This window comes from Rana temporaria (assembly GCF_905171775.1).
Source record: "Rana temporaria chromosome 4 unlocalized genomic scaffold, aRanTem1.1 chr4rx, whole genome shotgun sequence".
NCBI classification, from domain to species: Eukaryota; Metazoa; Chordata; class Amphibia; order Anura; family Ranidae; genus Rana; species Rana temporaria.
The window spans coordinates 17,680-39,341 of record NW_024404453.1 but is presented as its reverse complement, the minus strand read 5'-3'; the positions used below and the strand labels follow the sequence as shown (position 1 = coordinate 39,341).

General features: G+C 51.0%; 1 protein-coding gene across 1 annotated transcript in view; it reads right to left on the bottom strand.

The window, feature by feature from the left end:
* Positions 1-21,662, bottom strand: part of LOC120921794 (serine/threonine-protein phosphatase 2A 56 kDa regulatory subunit delta isoform-like) — a 111,718-nt gene that overhangs the window by 78,629 nt on the left and 11,427 nt on the right. Inside the window, exons 3-8 of the mRNA XM_040334298.1 lie at positions 15,873-16,075; positions 15,694-15,804; positions 15,224-15,316; positions 14,101-14,231; positions 13,840-13,899; positions 41-179 (exon numbers count right to left, since the gene is read on the bottom strand). Of these exons, the coding sequence (XP_040190232.1) occupies positions 41-179; positions 13,840-13,899; positions 14,101-14,231; positions 15,224-15,316; positions 15,694-15,804; positions 15,873-16,075 (737 nt within the window). The remainder of the gene's footprint in view (positions 1-40; positions 180-13,839; positions 13,900-14,100; positions 14,232-15,223; positions 15,317-15,693; positions 15,805-15,872; positions 16,076-21,662) is intronic.

Below are 21,662 nucleotides of genomic sequence, written 5' to 3'. Positions count from 1 at the left end.
CAATGGGACGTGACGTACTCTGCCCCACCCAGATTTCAGCCCCCCTTACAGAAGAAGGGTGGTAGGTTACCTGGGGGTGATAGACGCTGAGCGATTTGGCCTTGTGCAGGGGAAGAAGGACGCGGATCAGAAACATCTTGTGCTCCTCTTTCAGTGGGAGGGCAAATCCATTAATGATACTGAAAAATAAAGAATACGAGTGTAGGGGGATGGTAATGATCCAGTAATTGTATGGGGGGGGGGGGGGGGTGGATTTCTCTATAGTCCATTAGGGGACACAGATGGCTAGTAAGAAACCTGGAGTTCTACGGCCACACACAGGAGGAATGTACACAGAAAACTAAAGGCCAGTTTCTCTGAGGTTTTACCCCCCCCCCCCCCCTCGGTCTCCTTAGAACGGAGGTCTTTTCTCTTCTTCTATATTAGTTTGCTGGATTTGGAAGAGATTTCTTTTATCTGCCGGTAGATTCACGTTTTTCTGCAAACCGGAAGTCTCTCCAGTTAGCCAACAAGCACGTTTCCCCATGACACCCAACCCGCTCACGTGACACCGAGCACAGGACTCGGGAGTCTCACCAGAATATGGAGATTCAGTTTGGCCTTCGTAACATAGTCGTCCAGCTTTCTCGGCTGGAGCGACTACTAACTGACCCCTCGCACACCAAGTTAGTCTCCACATATTATGGGTCTCTCCTGCACACTACGACTCAAAGGCTGAGCAAAGCGGCTGCTAGCTGGAGAGCCGACATCCCTGAACTGACGGAGGAGATCTGGCAGGAGGTATTGCCCCTCCAGGTCCCTTCTGTCATTTCGTCCCGTGACAAGGTAATACAGACCAAACTGTTATATAGATCCTACTTCACACCATGCTTACTGTTCAAACTCAGCAGAATCCCCTCAGCGCTATGCTCCCGATGCGGCGCGGCCGATGGCACGTTCTTTCATATGATGTGGGAGTGTGCTCCGATTAGGAAGTTCTGGTCGGAGGTCACGGCCTTCATTAGCTCGCTGACTGAGATACCCAATATATGTAATCCTCTGAGGTGTTTACTGGGCCACATTGATGACGAGACTATATCTAAGAATATGCAAACCTTCCTGCGGATAGTACTGTTCTATGCTAAGAAGTCTATAACCTTCCACTGGAAGTCTCCATCCTTACCTACCATTGTCTTCTGGCTCACCACCATCAATCGTGCTATACCGCTGTATAAGATGACATATGAGGCCAGAGGGTGTCCAAAAAAATTCTTGAAGGTCTGGGGCTCTTGGGTTGATTCCGAGATCACCATACCTCCTGCTCCTTGAACTTTGACTGATGACTGATACCTCTGCCCGTTGTACCATACCTCCTGCTCCTTGAACTTTGACTGATACCTCTGCCCGTTGCACCATACCTCCTGCTCCTTGGACTCTGACTGATACCTCTGCCCGTTGCACCATACCTCCTGCTCCTTGAACTTTGACTGATACCTCTGCCCGTTGCACCATACCTCCTGCTCCTTGAACTTTGACTGATTACTGATACCTCTGCCCGTTGCACCATACCTCCTGCTCCTTGAACTTTGACTGATACCTCTGCCCGTTGTACCATACCTCCTGCTCCTTGAACTTTGACTGATACCTCTGCCCGTTGAATAGATCTAAGTGAGTAAATTAACGATTCTGTTGTTTTTCTCCCACCTTTCTCTGTGTTTTTATGAAAATGCTCAATGTGTACCAGCTACCAAAGTTTTGTAAAATGATGTACCGGGCGATGTTCGCCTAGGATGTGTGTTTGTTGTATTGTCTGTTTTGTATGTACAAAAATTTCACAATAAAAATTTACCTTTAAAAAAAAAGAATATGGAGATTCCTTGTGGCGTCATCAGGACCAAACATGCGGAGGTGTCCCCTTCTCTGAAGACTCGAGTGGGCGCTGTAGATGGCGACCACGATTCTCCTAATACTGAGCGTGTCTATATTCTTTTCTGTAGTATGGAGGAGCCCTCGTCTATTTTTACTTCAATACCGGATGTGACGGCAGTGGTTTTTCCCCGGGCATTCCCTAGGTTTTGTTTTTATCTGCTTTAGCCTTCCAATGCTACTTCCTGCTATGGCCGGCTATAGATGGGGCGGTGGACACGTTTGTTACACCCTGTGGTGCTTGTATTGGTCCAGCAACACCTTTGCAGCCATTGTGCTCCATGCTGGGTGTTTGGTGTGCTCCTGTGGCTCCCCTTCAGTCCACCTGCCCCCATCTATCCATTAGAATGCATGTGCCTCCACTGTGGGGACACTCATTGTTTAGTGTTAGGACCACAGGGTGCCTTGGCGCGGGTCTGTGGCTCACGCATGCGTTTGTAAATGCGTGCGGACAAAACCCGTTTTTAACGCATAGTGTTAGACAAGTAAATTGGTTGATCTGCGAGCTGGTCGGTAAGGAGGCTCGGTTTTTCCCTGGGCATTCCCAACGTTTTGTTGTTATCCACTTTGGGCGAGGGGCCCGGGGAACCCAGAATCCCTTTCTTCAGCTCCCCATGCACCTCTTATGTCTAAGTCACTCTGTGTTTATTAGAGAAAATGATGGAACATTGTAAGACTGTCGGCAATCCCCGATTAATCAAAGCATTGCTTAGATATGGATTTCATGGTCTTCAATGATGGAGCCGATCCGTCTGCTATGGGGGGCTCCTGCCATTGTGTTTATATCTCTGTGGGTTGTGTCTTCTGAGCGAGGAAACGACCTGAGTCGCCTCGGCTGGTGAAATGACCAGGTAATTCGCTTAATTTATGTTTCTGGTTACAGTTTATATTGTTGGGGTCACATGATCAGGAGGGGGGAGTGTCCTTCTGAAGTGTATAAAAGTCTGAATTCTTCTTCAAATAAACAGTTCTTATTCTGGTGTACTCCAAAACTGGTGTTGCCTGGTTCTTGGGGTAACTATAGCCAGACTTGTGGGTCTCACGTTCCATAACTTGGGAGAGATACCCAACAGGGTGTCCAGGGTCCATCACATTTGGTGGCAGGCAGCGGGACGCTTCCTGCAGTCTGGGACATCCAAACCCTTCACCGGGATCCGAGGTACAGATACCAGCCGCCATGGAAGAGGAATACGGAAGGAGGTTGTGAGAGAAGCAAATACAGCACAGAGGACCAATCAGAGAAGGTCCTGCTGGGATGGTCGGATTCTATTCGCTGCAAACTCTGCAAGGAAGCGCCGGCCCGTGAGCAGCGACACCAGGGAAAAGTTCTCCCCTCCAACCGGGAAAGGTACTGGTCGCAGTATGGATTGTGGGAAAGGTACGGGCCGCAGTATGGATTGCGGGAAAGGTACGGGTCGTAGTATGGATTGCGGGAAAGGTACGGGTCGCAGTATGGATTGCGGGAAAGGTACGGGTCGCAGTATGGATTGTGGGAAAGGTACTGGTCGCAGTATGGATTGTGGGAAAGGTACGGGTCGCAGTATGGATTGTGGGAAAGGTACTGGGCGCAGTATGGATTGTGGGAAAGGTACTGGTCGCAGTATGGATTGTGGGAAAGGTACGGGTCGCAGTATGGATTGTGAGAAAGGTACGGGTCGCAGTATGGATTGTGGGAAAGGTACGGGTCGCAGTATGGATTGTGGGAAAGGTACGGGTCGTAGTATGGATTGCGGGAAAGGTACGGGTCGCAGTATGGATTGCGGGAAAGGTACGGGTCGCAGTATGGATTGCGGGAAAGGTACGGGTCGCAGTATGGATTGCGGGAAAGGTACGGGTCGCAGTATGGATTGTGGGAAAGGTACGGGTCGCAGTATGGATTGTGGGAAAGGTACGGGTCGCAGTATGGATTGTGGGAAAGGTACTGGTCGCAGTATGGATTGTGGGAAAGGTACGGGTCGCAGTATGGATTGCGGGAAAGGTACGGGTCGCAGTATGGATTGTGGGAAAGGTACGGGTCGCAGTATGGATTGTGGGAAAGGTACGGGTCGCAGTATGGATTGTGGGAAAGGTACGGGTCGCAGTATGGATTGTGGGAAAGGTACTGGTCGCAGTATGGATTGTGGGAAAGGTACGGGTCGCAGTATGGATTGTGGGAAAGGTACTGGGCGCAGTATGGATTGTGGGAAAGGTACTGGTCGCAGTATGGATTGTGGGAAAGGTACGGGTCGCAGTATGGATTGTGAGAAAGGTACGGGTCGCAGTATGGATTGTGGGAAAGGTACGGGTCGCAGTATGGATTGTGGGAAAGGTACGGGTCGCAGTATGGATTGTGGGAAAGGTACGGGTCGCAGTATGGATTGTGGGAAAGGTACGGGTCGCAGTATGGATTGTGGGAAAGGTACTGGTCGCAGTATGGATTGTGGGAAAGGTACGGGTCGCAGTATGGATTGTGGGAAAGGTACGGGTCGCAGTATGGATTGTGGGAAAGGTACGGGTCGCAGTATGGATTGTGGGAAAGGTACTGGTCGCAGTATGGATTGTGGGAAAGGTACGGGTCGCAGTATGGATTGTGGGAAAGGTACTGGGCGCAGTATGGATTGTGGGAAAGGTACTGGTCGCAGTATGGATTGTGGGAAAGGTACGGGTCGCAGTATGGATTGTGAGAAAGGTACGGGTCGCAGTATGGATTGTGGGAAAGGTACGGGTCGCAGTATGGATTGTGGGAAAGGTACGGGTCGCAGTATGGATTGTGGGAAAGGTACGGGTCGCAGTATGGATTGTGGGAAAGGTACGGGTCGCAGTATGGATTGTGGGAAAGGTACTGGTCGCAGTATGGATTGTGGGAAAGGTACGGGTCGCAGTATGGATTGTGGGAAAGGTACGGGTCGCAGTATGGATTGTGGGAAAGGTACTGGTCGCAGTATGGATTGTGGGAAAGGTACGGGTCGCAGTATGGATTGTGGGAAAGGTACGGGTCGCAGTATGGATTGTGGGAAAGGTACGGGTCGCAGTATGAAGTGTGAATGGTGTTTTTGGGGAAACAACCACACTTGGGCTACATACCAGCGGAGGGCGCTTTAGCTTTTGTCCATCTCCGCCTGGACAACTCAGCTTTCCATTCCCTATGGGGTTGCCTCCCCAAAAAACACCAATCGCACTTCGTACTCCCCTCCCTCCTGCTGCTTTCAGCACTGTCACACTTTGAATGACAATTACTCGGTCATGCAACACTAACACTGTACTCATGACATTTTTGTGTGTATATATATATATATATATTTTTTTACACCAATAGAGCTTTCTTCTGGTGGTATTTAAATCACAGAAAATTGTGAAAAGAAAAAAGGGATTTTTGTACTCACCGTAAAATCCATTTCTCTTTCGTTCATAGACGGACACAGCATCCTTTGACCTTAGGGTTATGTTCTTCCTACCAGGAGATTTTAGGCAGAATTCTTACAGCACTTAAGGTGTTAAAACTTTCCTTCATGCCGCTCCTCCCAGGGGGCGTGGCTCCCCCAGGCATAACCCCCACCCTGCTCCAGCAGCTTCAGTTTGTTTCTGCCTAACGACAGGAGGTCAGGCTCTCTCTGGAGTCCTGGACTCTGGAGTTTTTTCTTGCAAATTTTTTTGCATTTTGCGAGTTTTTTCTCGCTTTTTTATTTTATTTTGAATCCTGCGATTCTTCTATCAACAGCCGACTGGGTGACAGGCTGGGTCCTCGACCCTTGTAGTCCCCCCAGGTTCGGCCTTCGAGCGTGTGCCGGCCCTCAGCTCCGCTTTGGGACGTCCACGACAGGCCCCATTGCTCCAGGGGCGGCCGGGGAACTTCGGTTCTAGGGCACACATATGACCGGTCTCTATGGCCTTGTCACAGTGTGTCTGGCTGACAGCCATGCCGTTCGCGGACGTTGGTTCTGTCTGGGATACCTCCAGCCGGGTAGTCGCAGGACAGGTAAGTAGTGACCCCTTACTCAGGTAAGTGGTCTGGCTGGAATGTTTTCCCTTGGGAGGTCGACTGAGGGTTTTCCCCTGCTTTCCTCTCTCCCTTATTCCTCTCCCTCCTTCCCCCTTTGGGTGACGGCTGTGCAGGGGGTTTTTTTCCCTGGGGCTCATATTTTTTTCACTCGTGGTATGGCTGGGGCTGTTCTGTGTCACTGCAGGGGACTGTGGTGGACATTCTGGGCATTTTTGTGTGTGCCGTGTGCTGTTTTGGTGTACTGTCATTTTTGGGTACACTGTCTTTTTAAAACTGCGCAACGGCGGCCATTTTGCCGGAGCCGCGCTTGTATTATTCGGCGGCCATTTTCTTGTGGCCGGTGCCGTTTTCAGCACTAGTTCGGCCTCTAGTGGCCGTTTCGGCGGGGAAAAAAGACCGCGAATCATCTGAGGGGACAGACGCAGCGCTGCAGCTTCTCCTCAGCACACACTTGTCCTTCACAGACCGCGCTGTACCAGGGGGGTGGTGAGTCTCAGGGGGCCCCAGACTGTGCTCTAGCGGCCGGGAGGTGACCTGTGGGGTACTTTTTTCCTGCCATTGGCAGTGGGGGTGACACGGCAGCTGCAATATGGAGCCTGAATCAGGCCCCTCATTCCTCACAATGCCGGAATTAACCCTTAGCGCCCCTTCCCCTGCCACATCTGTTGAATCGGTGTCGGCTGTCCTGGAGTCTTTTCTCACCAGGTTTGAAGCTGCCAGTGCTCGGTTGGGGGGTAAAAAGCGCCCCCCCCCCCAGAGGCTGTTTCTGGGGATGTCTCTGACGCAGAATCTGATAACGCTGTTGCTGCTTCTGTCATGTCAGAGGATGCGGGCTTAACCCACATGGACAGCGAGGATGACTCTGCTGCGGAGTCTGTTGACAAGGAATTTGTTGGAGCTCTTATTACTGCGGTGCGTGAGACTCTTCATTTAGAGGATGTGGCGGAGACACCAGCGGTGTCAGTCCCTTTTGGATTCCGCAAACCACCGCGTACCGCTAAGGTATTCCCCTGTGTTCCTTATTTGGACAATTTGTTGTATAAGGAATGGGATACACCGCAAAAGGCTTTTACTGTTCCTAAAAGCTTTGCTACCCGTTACCCCCTGGAGGAGGACTTTTTAAAAAAGTGGGTCACTCCTCCGTCGGTGGACCCTCCTGTGTCCAGACTGAGTAAGGCTACTACGTTGCCTGTGGAGGGGGCTCCTGCTTTCAAGGACCCCGCTGATAGGAGAGTGGAGGCCGTGGCCCGCTCCCTGTTCTCGGTGGTGGGTTCGGCGGTAAGGCCGGCGCCCTGGTTGCTCAGACGCTAACTGAAAGGGCGAAGCTCCTGCTGCAGGATCTGGAGGTCCAGGGTGCTTCCGAGTCCTCTAGGGACCTGGCTGAGCAGTTGATTTAGGGTCAGAAGTTTCTCTGTGAGGCGGCTATGGATTCGATTCCTTTGCTTTCCAGGGCTTCTGTCTACGCAGTGGTTCTGCGCCGCCTTATATGGCTGAAGTGCTGGTCGGCTGACCAGTCCTCGAAAAAGGCCTTGGTGGATTTGCCCTTTAAGGGCGGACGGCTCTTTGGGGCATCCCTGGATGACATCATTAAGGATGCCACTGGAGGTAAGAGCACCTTGCTCCCTCAGTCGGGGAAGGGTAAGGAACCTCGCCGCAAGCAAGGTCCTACTTTTACTACCCCTAAGCGGTTTTTTCGTGCGCCCAGCGCGGCTGGAAAAGGTCCGCAAGGGGCAAAAGCCCCTGCTGCCGGGCGTAAGCGCCCCTGGTTTAACAAACCAAACAAGCCTGCGGACAAGCCTGCTTCCGCATGAAGGTCTGCCCCCGCCCGGGTCTTGGGTGGGGGGACGGCTTCACGACTTTGCGGATCGGTGGAACTCTCTTCTGACCGACCGTTGGGTTTGCGAGGTGGTCGCCTCGGGGTACAAGATAGAGTTCCTCTCTTGTCCCCCAAACAGATTTTTTCCATCCAACCTCCAGCTTCCTCAGGATCGGCGGCTAGCCCTGTCCAGGGCTGTCCAGGATCTTCTGGACAGAGGGGTGGTTGTGCCGGTTCCCTCGCTGGAACGGTTTTGGGGGTTCTACTCCAATCTGTTCGTGGTTCCCAAGAAGGGAGGGGTTCGCCCTGTCCTGGACCTAAAGGCCCTCAACTCCTTTGTCAAGGTGCAGCGATTCAGGATGGAGTCGGTCCGTTCTATCATAGCGGCCCTCCACCAGGGGGACTTCATGGCGTCCTTGGACATCATGGACGCATACCTGCATGTCCCCGTTTGCACAAGCCACCAAAGGTATCTGCGTTTTGCGATCGGGGAGGACCACTATCAATTCGTGGCCCTCCCGTTCGGGCTGGCGTCGGCACCACGGGTGTTCACCAAGGTGCTCGCCCCGATCCTGGCCTTGCTAAGGCAGCGAGGGATCGCTATCGTGGGATACCTGGACGACCTTCTCCTGAGAGCTTCTTCAAGCTCAGAGTTAGAGGAGGACGTGTCCATCACGTGTCGGACTCTGCAGGAGTTCGGCTGGCTTCTGAATCTCAAAAAATCAGTGTTGGTTCCGTCCCAGAGGCTGGAACACCTGGGGCTGGTTTTGGATTCGGGGGAGGCAAAAGTGTTCCTCCCATCGGAAAAACTGCGGACCCTGCAATCTGCAGTGAGACAGTTGTCGACCCAGAAGTGGTCGTCTCTTCGCTTCTGCATGCGGGTTCTGGGTCTGATGGTGGCCTCCTTCGAGGCGGTTCCGTATGCCCAATTCCACACCAGGGTACTGCAGAAGGAGATTCTGTCACGATGGGACAGGGTCCCATCTTCTCTGGATCGCCAGATTCGGTTGAGCCATCTGGCCAAGTCTTCCCTGGCATGGTGGCTGACGTCTCCGGTGCTTCGGTCCGAGAAGTCTTTTCTTCCGTGCCGCTGGACAGTGGTCACGACGGATGCCAGCCTCTTCGGCTGGGGGGGCGTCTGGGGCACCCAGTCAGCCCAGGGGCGCTGGACTCAGGAGGAGTCCCGCCTGCCGATCAATATCCTGGAGCTCCGAGCGATCAAGCTGTGCCTTGTCAGGTGGTCCCTGGAGCTGCAGGGCCGTCCTGTCAGGATCCAGTCCGACAACGCCACGGCCGTGGCGTACGTCAATCATCAGGGCGGCACAAGGAGCTCGGCCGCGGCGACGGAGGTCGCTCACATACTTCGGTGGGCCGAAAGGTCCGTTCCGGCCCTGTCAGCGGTATACATTCCGGGAGTTCTGAATTGGCAAGCCGACTTCCTAAGTCGCACGACTCTGGATCAAGGGGAGTGGTCTCTCCACCCGGAGGTTTTTCAGATCCTGTGCCAAAAATGGGGCACTCCAGACGTGGACCTTCTGGCGTCCCGTCTCAATCGGAAGGTACCACGGTTTGTGGCCAGGTCAAGGGACCCGTGGGCAGACGCGTCAGTGGCTCCCTGGGGTCAATATCACCTGATTTACACCTTCCCTCCTCTAAGGCTCCTACCCCGCCTGCTGCGCAGGGTGGAAGCCGAAGGGATTCCAACGATCCTGATCGCCCCAGATTGGCCGCGTCGCTCTTGGTACGCGGACCTGGTACGTCTGGTGGCAGACGCCCCCTGGCGCCTGCCTCTGAGGGAAGATCTCCTGTCTCAGGGCCCGATCTTCCATCCTGCTTTACGGTCACTGGCTTTAACGGCGTGGCTGTTGAGAACCAGGTACTGAAGGACCGGGGCCTGTCGGGCCCGGTAATCTCTACCATGATGCGTGCACGGAAGTCCACTTCTCGAAAAATTTATCATCGTACATGGAAAGCATACATCTCTATGTGTGAGGAGATGTAAAAACGTTTTTTAGTCTGTTTACATGTGACAGCTACGATTGGCCCTTTACCAAGGGGGCGTGTTCTGGGAGGATGTCCAGAACAAAGGGGCCCCGCTGTAGCCGTCCTTTATCTATGGTGCGGTATTAAAGGGGTTAATCTTAGTCTGTACTTACCTGTGGCCTCAGGACTGGAGATGCAGCAATATGGAGGGAGGGGGAGGGCCAGTCTTTGCTCACAGAGATCCTCCTTTTATATGAGGAGTTCATAATTTACATCCAATAGGCCGGACCCATCGCCTGCATTGTCTCTTTCCCCTCATGCTTACATATATGGAGGGAACATGTCCCTGGGAGGGGCTTGTATGTAATGATATGTATGGGAGGGGCATGTATGTAATGATATGTATGGGAGGGGCATGTATGTAATGATATGAATGGGAGGGGCATGTGTGTAATGATATGTATGGGCGGGACATGTGTGTAACGATATGTATGTAATGATATGAATGGGAGGGACATGTATGCAATGATATGTATGGGAGGGGCATGTGTATAACGATATGTATGGGCGGGACTTGTATGGGAGGGACATGTATGTAATGATATGTATGGGAGGGGCATGTATGTAATGATATGAATGGGCGGGACATGTATGTAAGGATGTGTATGGGCGGGACATGTATGTAATGATATGTATGGGCGGGACATGTATGTAATGATATGTATGGGCGGGACATGTATGTAAGGATGTGTATGGGCGGGACATGTATGTAAGGATGTGTATGGGCGGGACATGTATGTAAGGATATGTATGGGCGGGACATGTATGTAATGATATGTATGGGCGGGACATGTATGTAAGGATATGTATGGGCGGGACATGTATGTAAGGATATGTATGGGCGGGGCATGTATGTACTGATATGTATGGGCGGGACATGTATGTAAGGATATGTATGGGCGGGGCATGTATGTACTGATATGTATGGGCGGGACATGTATGTAATGATATGTATGGGCGGACATGTATGGGCGGGACATGTATGAAAGGATATGTATGGGAGGGACATGTATGTAAGGATATGTATGGGCGGGACATGTATGTAAGGATATGTATGGGCGGGACATGTATGTAAGGATATGTATGGGCGGGACATGTATGTAAGGATATGTATGGGCGGGACATGTATGTAAGGATATGTATGGGCGGGACATGTATGGGAGGGACATGTATGTAATGATATGTATGGGCGGGACATGTATGTAAGGATATGTATGGGCGGGACATGTATGTAAGGATATGTATGGGAGGGACATGTATGTAAGGATATGTATGGGCGGGACATGTATGTAAGGATATGTATGGGCGGGACATGTATGTAAGGATATGTATGGGCGGGACATGTATGTAAGGATATGTATGTAAGGATATGTATGGGAGGGACATGTATGTAAGGATATGTATGGGAGGGACATGTATGTAAGGATATGTATGGGCGGGACATGTATGTAAGGATATGTATGGGCGGGACATGTATGGGCGGGACATGTATGTAAGGATATGTATGGAAGGGACATGTATGTAAGGATATGTATGGGAGGGACATGTATGTAAGGATATGTATGGGAGGGACATGTATGGGCGGGACATGTATGTAAGGATATGTATGGGTAATGATGGCTGACAGGCAGCTGAAGTTGTAACGGAATGACCCGGGACAAACAGAGACTTTGGAAGGATGAGGGGTACTCCTGTACCGGCGTCACCAAGGAGTCTTATGTCTAGGGTCACCCTGTGTCCGATAGGGCCATAGGGTGACTGAGAAATTACAGGACAGGGGACATCACTGATAGTTCATATTGCAGGATCTTGAGATATTATAAAGTGTTGGCTTATTCTGACCCTACCGGCCAATAGAATGACTCTTTCAATGCGTAGCCCAGGCTATTGAGTTGTTAAATGTGGCTGGCTCCTGAAAGGCCTTTCATTGTGTGATAACACTCATTAAAGCCTATTGATGATCAGAGGTGTGAATACCTTTCTGTCGGAGACAGAACGTCTGTCTAAAGATGTGGATTGAGGGGAAATCATTGTGTGATGTTGTTTTGTTTAAATTCTATTAATAAAGGAATGTGACTTCTCAGGTGTAGTGATTAGGTCATGTTAATTATAGACCGGCGCCAAAATGTCTGGAATGTTTAGTAATTAGCCCATCTGAAGGTGTATTGAAGCCCCCCAGTGTGTGATGTTGGGGGTGGAGAGTTTGATTGTCCCTGTGATTACTGTATACAAGACTGAAAGTTACCATTAAAAGTGTTCATACATTTGAAACCAGTACCAGAGCGTGTCTCGTTATTCTGGGAAATGGGATGTCTGATGTCAGTTGGATGGTTGGAGTGTCAGATAAGCTGTTGTGGGTTGATGGAAGGTCGTAATCGGCGGTGACTGTTACAGAAGTCTTATCCAGCATACACAGGAAGGTGCAGTCCTGCAGCAGGCTGTGTCTACACATCGAACAAACATTCCCCTCGGGGTGATCCATGTACTTTGCTGGGATTTAACAAACTTGGCCGCAGATTCTGGTCCCTCCTCTGAAGAAGCCGCCGTACTTTCTAGGCTTTGCCATCGGTGACAACCACGATTTGTGGCCCTTCGTGTCAGCGTTGTCTTGGCCCCGAGAGTTCACAAAGGTCCTCACACCAGTCCAGGGTCTTCATCTCGAGATATTTCAGTACTTGGATAAGCACACCTGACCGTTCACCTCTTCTCTCCCCTACCCGATCTCTCATGACCTCTCACCTGACCTCTGACCCCTTCCTGATCTCTCACCTGTGTGACGGGAGTTAGTTTGGGCAGGGGACCCGTGGAATCCCTTGGAGAGGTTGGGAAACCCTTGTCTCAGCTCGCAATGCCACCCACCCATGTCTAAGTCACCCTGTGTCTATTAGAGGCCCAGGGTGGCCGAGAAAATTATGACTTTGTAGACTGTCGCCGTCGGCAATCCCCGATTAGTCAAAGCATTGCTTAGATATGGATTTCATGGTCTTCAATGATGGAGCCGATCCGTCCTGAAAGGTCCGATCTCTGAGTCGCCACGGCTGGTAAAATGACCAGCTAATCAGCTCATGTTAATTTATGTTTCTGGTTACAGTTTGTATTGTTGGGGTCACATGATCAGGAGGGGGAGTGTCCTTCTCAAGTGTATAAAAGTCTGAATTCTTCTTCTAACAAACAGATCAAGCTTTGCAGCCAAACGAGTCCTGCCTGGTTCTTGGTTGTATTATGCGGCTATAATATCTGTATTCATATTGGAGAAAACACTCAAGTGGAGTATGGGACGTTCCTTACATGACCTGCCCTCTCCGCGATCCCTCACCCACCCGACCTCCCCCCTCCGCGATCCCTCACCCACCCGCCCCCTCACCCACCCGACCTGCCCCCTCTGCGATCCCTCACCCACCCGACCTGCCCCCTCCACGATCCCTCACCCACCCTGCCCCCTCCACGATCCCTCACCCACCCTGCCCCCTCCACGATCCCTCACCCACCCAACTTCTCCCACAGACCTTCCACCCACCTAAACTCTCCCCCCCTCTGTGATCCCTCACCCAACTGACCCCCCCCCCCCACATGATCCCTCACCTGACCCCCCCCTCCCTGGTCTTGTTTCTCTGACGTCCCCCCTCCCTGGTCTCGGAGGACTTTAGATGAATCCTGAATGTGGAGCGCTCCCCATGGAGTCCATCACATTGCTTGGAATACCAGGGTCTTCGCCTTCATACATTGTAGGGCAACGTTTTTCTGTCCCGGGTGCAGTTGATGGATCTCGGGCTCGGCAGCTTCAATGGTCCTAGTGGAGCCGCAAGCGATTGTTGGAATGGATTGAAATTTGGAGAAGCAAAGCAGTGTTGTGGGGATCCTTCAATAATGTAATTCTGGAGTGTCTGTCAGGTCCCCCCCTCCCCCCATAACTAATTTCTTGTCCTGGTGTCACAGGCACAGGAAGTGAGGAGGAAATCACCTCATGGAGTGACACCAGACATAAAAAAAATTCCAGAGATGATCATCTGGGGGAGGGGCTTAAAGGATTGATGGTAGATTGCAGTAGGTGAAAAGGGTCAGTCACGATTCTTACCGCTCTGTCAGGACTACTTACCTGCCAAGTATTTCCAGCAGTTCAGCAATTCCATTGTGATGTTCAGTCTCATATATAAACCTGGAGATATAAAAAACAGAGGCAGATAAAAGCCCCGCCCCCATTGCCTGGAAAACCATTACCAACCGGACCTACCTGTACCAATTACTCCCCCTCCCCCATCAATTACCAGAACACCTACCTTCCCCTCCCCCACTGATTACCAGAACACCTACCTTACACTTTTTATTGATTATCCAATGGCAGGAATACATGACACACCTGTAGAAGATGTTGTTGATGTGTCGTCTGATGTACGCCCGGAGCCCCAGAAACTTCCCATAGATCCGGTGCAAAATCGTCTTCAGGAAATCCCGTTCCCGGGGATCTTCACTATCAAAGAGATCCAGGAGCTGGGGGAGGAGTCAGGGGGAATGTGATACAAAACACGCAAGGCCACGCCCACCATCCAAAAAAGTTATTCCATACACCCCCCCCACCCCCCATACACACTTAAACCCCCCTCCCCCACTACACAGCAACACCCACCCTGCCCCCCCACATTCCATACACACTTATACCCCCCTCCCCCCACTACACAGCAACACCCACCCTGCCCCCCCACATTCCATACACACTTATACCCCCCTGCCCCAGTACACAGCAACACCCACCCTGCCCCCCCCCACATTCCATACACACTTATACCCCCCTGCCCCAGTACAAAGCAACACCCACCCCACCCCCAACATTCCATACACACTTATACCCCCGCTACACAGCAACACCCACCCTGCCCCCCCCCACATTCCATACACACTTATACCCCCCTGCCCCAGTACACAGCAACACCCACCCCACCCCCAACATTACATACACACTTATACCCCCCTGCCCCAGTACACAGCAACACCCACCCTGCCCCCCCACATTCCATACACACTTATACCCCCCTCCCCCCACTACACAGCAACACCCACCCTGCCCCCCCACATTCCATACACACTTATACCGCCCTGCCCCAGTACACAGCAACACCCACCCCCAACATTTCATACACACTTATATCCCCCTCCCCCCACTACACAGCAACACCCAACATTCCATACACACTTATACCCCCCTGCCCCAGTACACAGCAACACCCACCCCACCCCCAACATTCCATACACACTTATACCCCCCTGCCCCAGTACACAGCAACACCCACCCCACCCCCAACATTCCATACACACTTATACCCCCCGCTACACAGCAACACCCACCCTGCCCCCCCACATTCCATACACACTTATACCCCCCGCTACACAGCAACACCCACCCTGCCCCCCCCCCCACATTCCATACACACTTATACCCCCCTGCCCCACTACACAGCAACACCCACCCCACACACACATCTTACCGACATGACAAATTTCTGGTCAATGTATTTCTTCGCCATGTTGGGTTGGAAATCCGGAGATTCCAGAAATCGGAGGAAGAACTCATAAACCAGCTGGAGGGAGAAGAGGAACCGGCAATAAGATGACAACTGCCCCACCATCCTGGAATACCCTCCCCCATATAACTCCCAACCACAGCTCCGTCCCTGGACCTAGCTCCACCCACACCCCCCTCCAACCTATGCAGAACAAGATGTCCATCTAGGCCGAACCAAGCCCCTCCCCCATAAACATCACATATAATCCGGTTCCTGATGCCAAGCCCCTCCCCCATAGATTACATCACACATAAGCCTGTTCCTGAGCCCCTCCTCCCCGCTATGTAAGCTGGTCACCTCCCTGCCCCTGAACTCCGCGTCTCTCTCTCATGTCTATGGGGAGTATTTTGTCTCACTCACGTCACCATTGATGTACAATATGGAGCCTTTACCTGTAAGTGCGGCCAGGCCGCCTCCAAGGTGGGCTCGTCCTCCTCGGGATCGAACTCGGCTCCACTGGGATTGGAGGAGGGAGGAAGAGGCCGGAACAGGTTCACCGAGAACTGAAACAAAAACACATTATTACCGACCCAGAGGAAAACTGACTCACAGCGAGAAGGCGGAGCCTTACCATGAGTACCGCCTCTGGATAAATGGCGTCCGTCAGCACATCGCGCCCGTGTGTGATGAACTCCACCATCTCCGTTAGAGCCGCCCGCTTCACCTCCTTGTACTTCAAATCACTCAGCGGATCCGAAACAAAATCAAAGAGAACGCAGCACTGCCGAATCTTCTCCACAAACAGGACTTCCTGCTCCTCTCCGGGGGGACACTCTGCAGGGGAGATCAGAGGACGCGTTATTACCACCCCGAGAGACTGACCGGGACAACACTCTGCAGGGGAGATCAGAGGCCGCGTTACCACCCCCAGACACTGACTGCAACAGGGGGGCACTCTGCAGGGGAGATCAAAGGCCGCGTTACCACCCCCAGACACTGACCGCAACAGGGGGGCACTCTGCAGGGGAGATCAGAGGACGCGTTATTACCACCCGAGAGACTGACCGGGACAACACTCTGCAGGGGAGATCAAAGGCTGTGTTATTACCACCCCGAGAGACTGACCGGGACAACACTCTGCATGGGGAGATCAGAGGCCGCGTTACCACCCCCAGACACTGACCGCAACAGGGGGGCACTCTGCAGGGGAGATCAGAGGACGCGGTATTACCACCCCGAGAGACTGACCGGGACAACACTCTGCAGGGGAGATCAGAGGGCGTGTTATTACCAACCCCCCGAGAGACTGACCGGGACAACACTCTGCAGGGGAGATCAGAGGCCGCGTTACCACCCCCAGACACTGACCGCAACAGGGGGGCACTCTGCAGGGGAGATCAGAGGACGCGTTATTACCACCCGAGAGACTGACCGGGACAACACTCTGCAGGGGAGATCAGAGGCCGCGTTACCACCCCCAGACACTGACCGCAACAGGGGGGACACTCTGCAGGGGAGATCAGAGGACGCGTTATTACCACCCCGAGAGACTGACCGGGACAACACTCTACAGGGGAGATCAGAGGCCGCGTTACCACCCCCAGACACTGACCGCAACAGGGGGGCACTCTGCAGGGGAGATCAGAGGACGCGTTATTACCTCCCCAAGAGACTGACCGGGACAACACTCTGCAGGGGAGATCAGAGGACGCGTTATTACCACCCGAGAGACTGACCGGGACAACACTCTACAGGGGAGATCAGAGGACGCGTTATTACCTCCCCAAGAGACTGACCGGGAGGGGACAACACTCCGCAGGGGAAATCAAAGGCTGCGTTATTACCACCCGAGAGACTGACCGGGACAACACTCTACAGGGGAGATCAGAGGGCGTGTTATTACTGTTGTAATATGTTGGCCGATTTAGGTGGGATGTTGTAATATATATATATATTGTAAGTCCAAAATTGATCAAACCTGTAATTCAAAGAGACGACAGGATGAATCTGTTTTTACACATCAAACCATTACTCAGGCCACATGTAATCTAATTAGAGGGAGCTTATTGGTATGCAAGGATGTATACTAATTAGTGACTCCGGCTGGGAGGGACAATTACCTGCCACTCTGAAAGACAGGATATAGATTCTGTCTTTCAGATCAAAGACGGCCAATCAAATTGCTCAGCTATTCAGTGGATAGAGAATATAAACTTGGAGGTGAGCCTTGTCACTCAGAGAATATACCCCCCCTATGTATTCTCTGCATGGATATCTGTTGGTCTGGAAGTGATCAGAATATATATTCTCTAAGATGAGACTTTGAATCACCCTGGTGGATTTTGTATCGTCTGTGGAATTTGGACTTTGTTTGTTATTGGAAGTTAATTAAAATGCGTTCTCTGGAGAGCCTGTGTGTTGTTGCGGAACAACCTAATTTATAGTCATCATACCAATTATCTAAGAGGACTGGACACTATACCTTTATTATATCACTACAATAACCACCCCGAGAAACTGACGGGATGAGGGGAGGGGGGCGGGGGGACTCGATCCAAATGATGAGTCAGTTCCAGAGACAATTTTGGTTATGAAGTCTGGACAGTTGAGCACGCATTGACCAACAACTGTCCTTTTAGCAGGTCATCTAAATGATCCAATGAGAGTGAAGCAGAGCTAGTCCTGGGATGGATGCCGAGGTGATCGGCTGAATGGCAGGGCCATGGATTGGTAGTGTATGGGGCCCCCAGCAAAGTTTAGGAATTTCCGACACATACAAGGCGGCACGAGTTCTTGAAGTCCAAATCTAGAACGTCTCCCCGGTGAGAAGGCGATGAGACCCGATAAATGAGGACATCCGGCACCTTTATACGGTGTGGAGTCCCTCTCGGCTTCGTTGTCACAAGAAGGATATTTGCACTGCGGATCATCATGCTTTTTATTGGAGTGTGATACGGTGTGGAGTCCCTCTCGGTGACACAAGAAGGATATTTGCACTGCGGATCATCATGTTTTTTATTGGAGTGTGATACGGTGTGGAGTCCCTCTCGGTGACACAAGAAGGATATGTGCACTGCGGATCATCATGCTTTTTATTGGAGTGTGATACGGTGTGGAGTCCCTCTCGGTGACACAAGAAGGATATGTGCACTGCGGATCATCATGCTTTTTATTGGAGTGTGATACGGTGTGGAGTCCCTCTCGGTGACACAAGAAGGATATGTGCACTGCGGATCATCATGTTTTTTATTGGAGTGTGATACGGTGTGGAGTCCCTCTCAGCTTCGGTGTCACAAGAAGGATATTTGCACTGCGGATCATCATGTTTTTTATTGGAGTGTGATACGGTGTGGAGTCCCTCTCAGCTTCGGTGTCACAAGAAGGATATTTGCACTGCGGATCATCATGTTTTTTATTGGAGTGTGATACGGTGTGGAGTCCCTCTCGGTGTCACAAGAAGGATATTTGCACTGCGGATCATCATGTTTTTTATTGGAGTGTGATACGGTGTGGAGTCCCTCTCGGCTTCGGTGTCACAAGAAGGATATTTGCACTGCGGATCATCATGTTTTTTATTGGAGTGTGATACGGTGTGGAGTCCCTCTCGGTGTCACAAGAAGGATATTTGCACTGCGGATCATCATGCTTTTTATTGGAGTGTGATACGGTGTGGAGTCCCTCTCTGTGACACAAGAAGGATATTTGCACTGCGGATCATCATGCTTTTTATTGGAGTGTGATACGGTGTGGAGTCCCTCTCGGTGACACAAGAAGGATATGTGCACTGCGGATCATCATGCTTTTTATTGGAGTGTGATACGGTGTGGAGTCCCTCTCGGTGACACAAGAAGGATATTTGCACTGCGGATCATCATGTTTTTTATTGGAGTGTGATACGGTGTGGAGTCCCTCTCGGCTTCGTTGTCACAAGAAGGATATTTGCACTGCGGATCATCATGTTTTTTATTGGAGTGTGATACGGTGTGGAGTCCCTCTCGGTGTCACAAGAAGGATATGTGCACTGCGGATCATCATGTTTTTTATTGGAGTGTGATACGGTGTGGAGTCCCTCTCAGCTTCGGTGTCACAAGAAGGATATTTGCACTGCGGATCATCATGTTTTTTATTGGAGTGTGATACGGTGTGGAGTCCCTCTCGGTGTCACAAGAAGGATATTTGCACTGCGGATCATCATGTTTTTTATTGGAGTGTGATACGGTGTGGAGTCCCTCTCGGCTTCGGTGTCACAAGAAGGATATTTGCACTGCGGATCATCATGTTTTTTATTGGAGTGTGATACGGTGTGGAGTCCCTCTCGGTGTCACAAGAAGGATATGTGCACTGCGGATCATCATGTTTTTTATTGGAGTGTGATACGGTGTGGAGTCCCTCTCGGCTTCGGTGTCACAAGAAGGATATTTGCACTGCGGATCATCATGTTTTTTATTGGAGTGTGATACGGTGTGGAGTCCCTCTCGGTGTCACAAGAAGGATATTTGCACTGCGGATCATCATGCTTTTTATTGGAGTGTGATACGGTGTGGAGTCCCTCTCTGTGACACAAGAAGGATATTTGCACTGCGGATCATCATGTTTTTTATTGGAGTGTGATACGGTGTGGAGTCCCTCTCGGTGACACAAGAAGGATATGTGCACTGCGGATCATCATGCTTTTTATTGGAGTGTGATACGGTGTGGAGTCCCTCTCGGTGACACAAGAAGGATATGTGCACTGCGGATCATCATGCTTTTTATTGGAGTGTGATACAGTGTGGAGTCCCTCTCGGTGACACAAGAAGGATATTTGCACTGCGGATCATCATGTTTTTTATTGGAGTGTGATACAGTGTGGAGTCCCTCTCGGCTTCGGTGTCACAAGAAGGATATTTGCACTGCGGATCATCATGTTTTTTATTGGAGTGTGATACGGTGTGGAGTCCCTCTCGGCTTCGGTGTCACAAGAAGGATATTTGCACTGCGGATCATCATGTTTTTTATTGGAGTGTGATACGGTGTGGAGTCCCTCTCGGTGTCACAAGAAGGATATTTGCACTGCGGATCATCATGCTTTTTATTGGAGTGTGATACGGTGTGGAGTCCCTCTCGGTGTCACAAGAAGGATATTTGCACTGCGGATCATCATGCTTTTTATTGGAGTGTGATACGGTGTGGAGTCCCTCTCGGTGTCACAAGAAGGATATGTGCACTGCGGATCATCATGTTTTTTATTGGAGTGTGATACGGTGTGGAGTCCCTCTCTGTGACACAAGAAGGATATTTGCACTGCGGATCATCATGTTTTTTATTGGAGTGTGATACGGTGTGGAGTCCCTCTCGGTGACACAAGAAGGATATGTGCACTGCGGATCATCATGCTTTTTATTGGAGTGTGATACGGTGTGGAGTCCCTCTCGGTGACACAAGAAGGATATGTGCACTGCGGATCATCATGCTTTTTATTGGAGTGTGATACGGTGTGGAGTCCCTCTCGGTGACACAAGAAGGATATTTGCACTGCGGATCATCATGTTTTTTATTGGAGTGTGATACGGTGTGGAGTCCCTCTCGGTGACACAAGAAGGATATGTGCACTGCGGATCATCATGCTTTTTATTGGAGTGTGATACGGTGTGGAGTCCCTCTCGGTGACACAAGAAGGATATGTGCACTGCGGATCATCATGTTTTTTATTGGAGTGTGATACGGTGTGGAGTCCCTCTCGGTGACACAAGAAGGATATTTGCACTGCGGATCATCATGTTTTTTATTGGAGTGTGATACGGTGTGGAGTCCCTCTCGGTGTCACAAGAAGGATATTTGCACTGCGGATCATCATGCTTTTTATTGGAGTGTGATACGGTGTGGAGTCCCTCTCTGTGACACAAGAAGGATATTTGCACTGCGGATCATCATGTTTTTTATTGGAGTGTGATACGGTGTGGAGTCCCTCTCGGTGACACAAGAAGGATATTTGCACTGCGGATCATCATGCTTTTTATTGGAGTGTGATACGGTGTGGAGTCCCTCTCGGTGACACAAGAAGGATATGTGCACTGCGGATCATCATGCTTTTTATTGGAGTGTGATACGGTGTGGAGTCCCTCTCGGTGACACAAGAAGGATATTTGCACTGCGGATCATCATGTTTTTTATTGGAGTGTGATACGGTGTGGAGTCCCTCTCAGCTTCGGTGTCACAAGAAGGATATTTGCACTGCGGATCATCATGTTTTTTATTGGAGTGTGATACGGTGTGGAGTCCCTCTCGGTGTCACAAGAAGGATATGTGCACTGCGGATCATCATGTTTTTTATTGGAGTGTGATACGGTGTGGAGTCCCTCTCTGTGACACAAGAAGGATATTTGCACTGCGGATCATCATGCTTTTTATTGGAGTGTGATACGGTGTGGAGTCCCTCTCT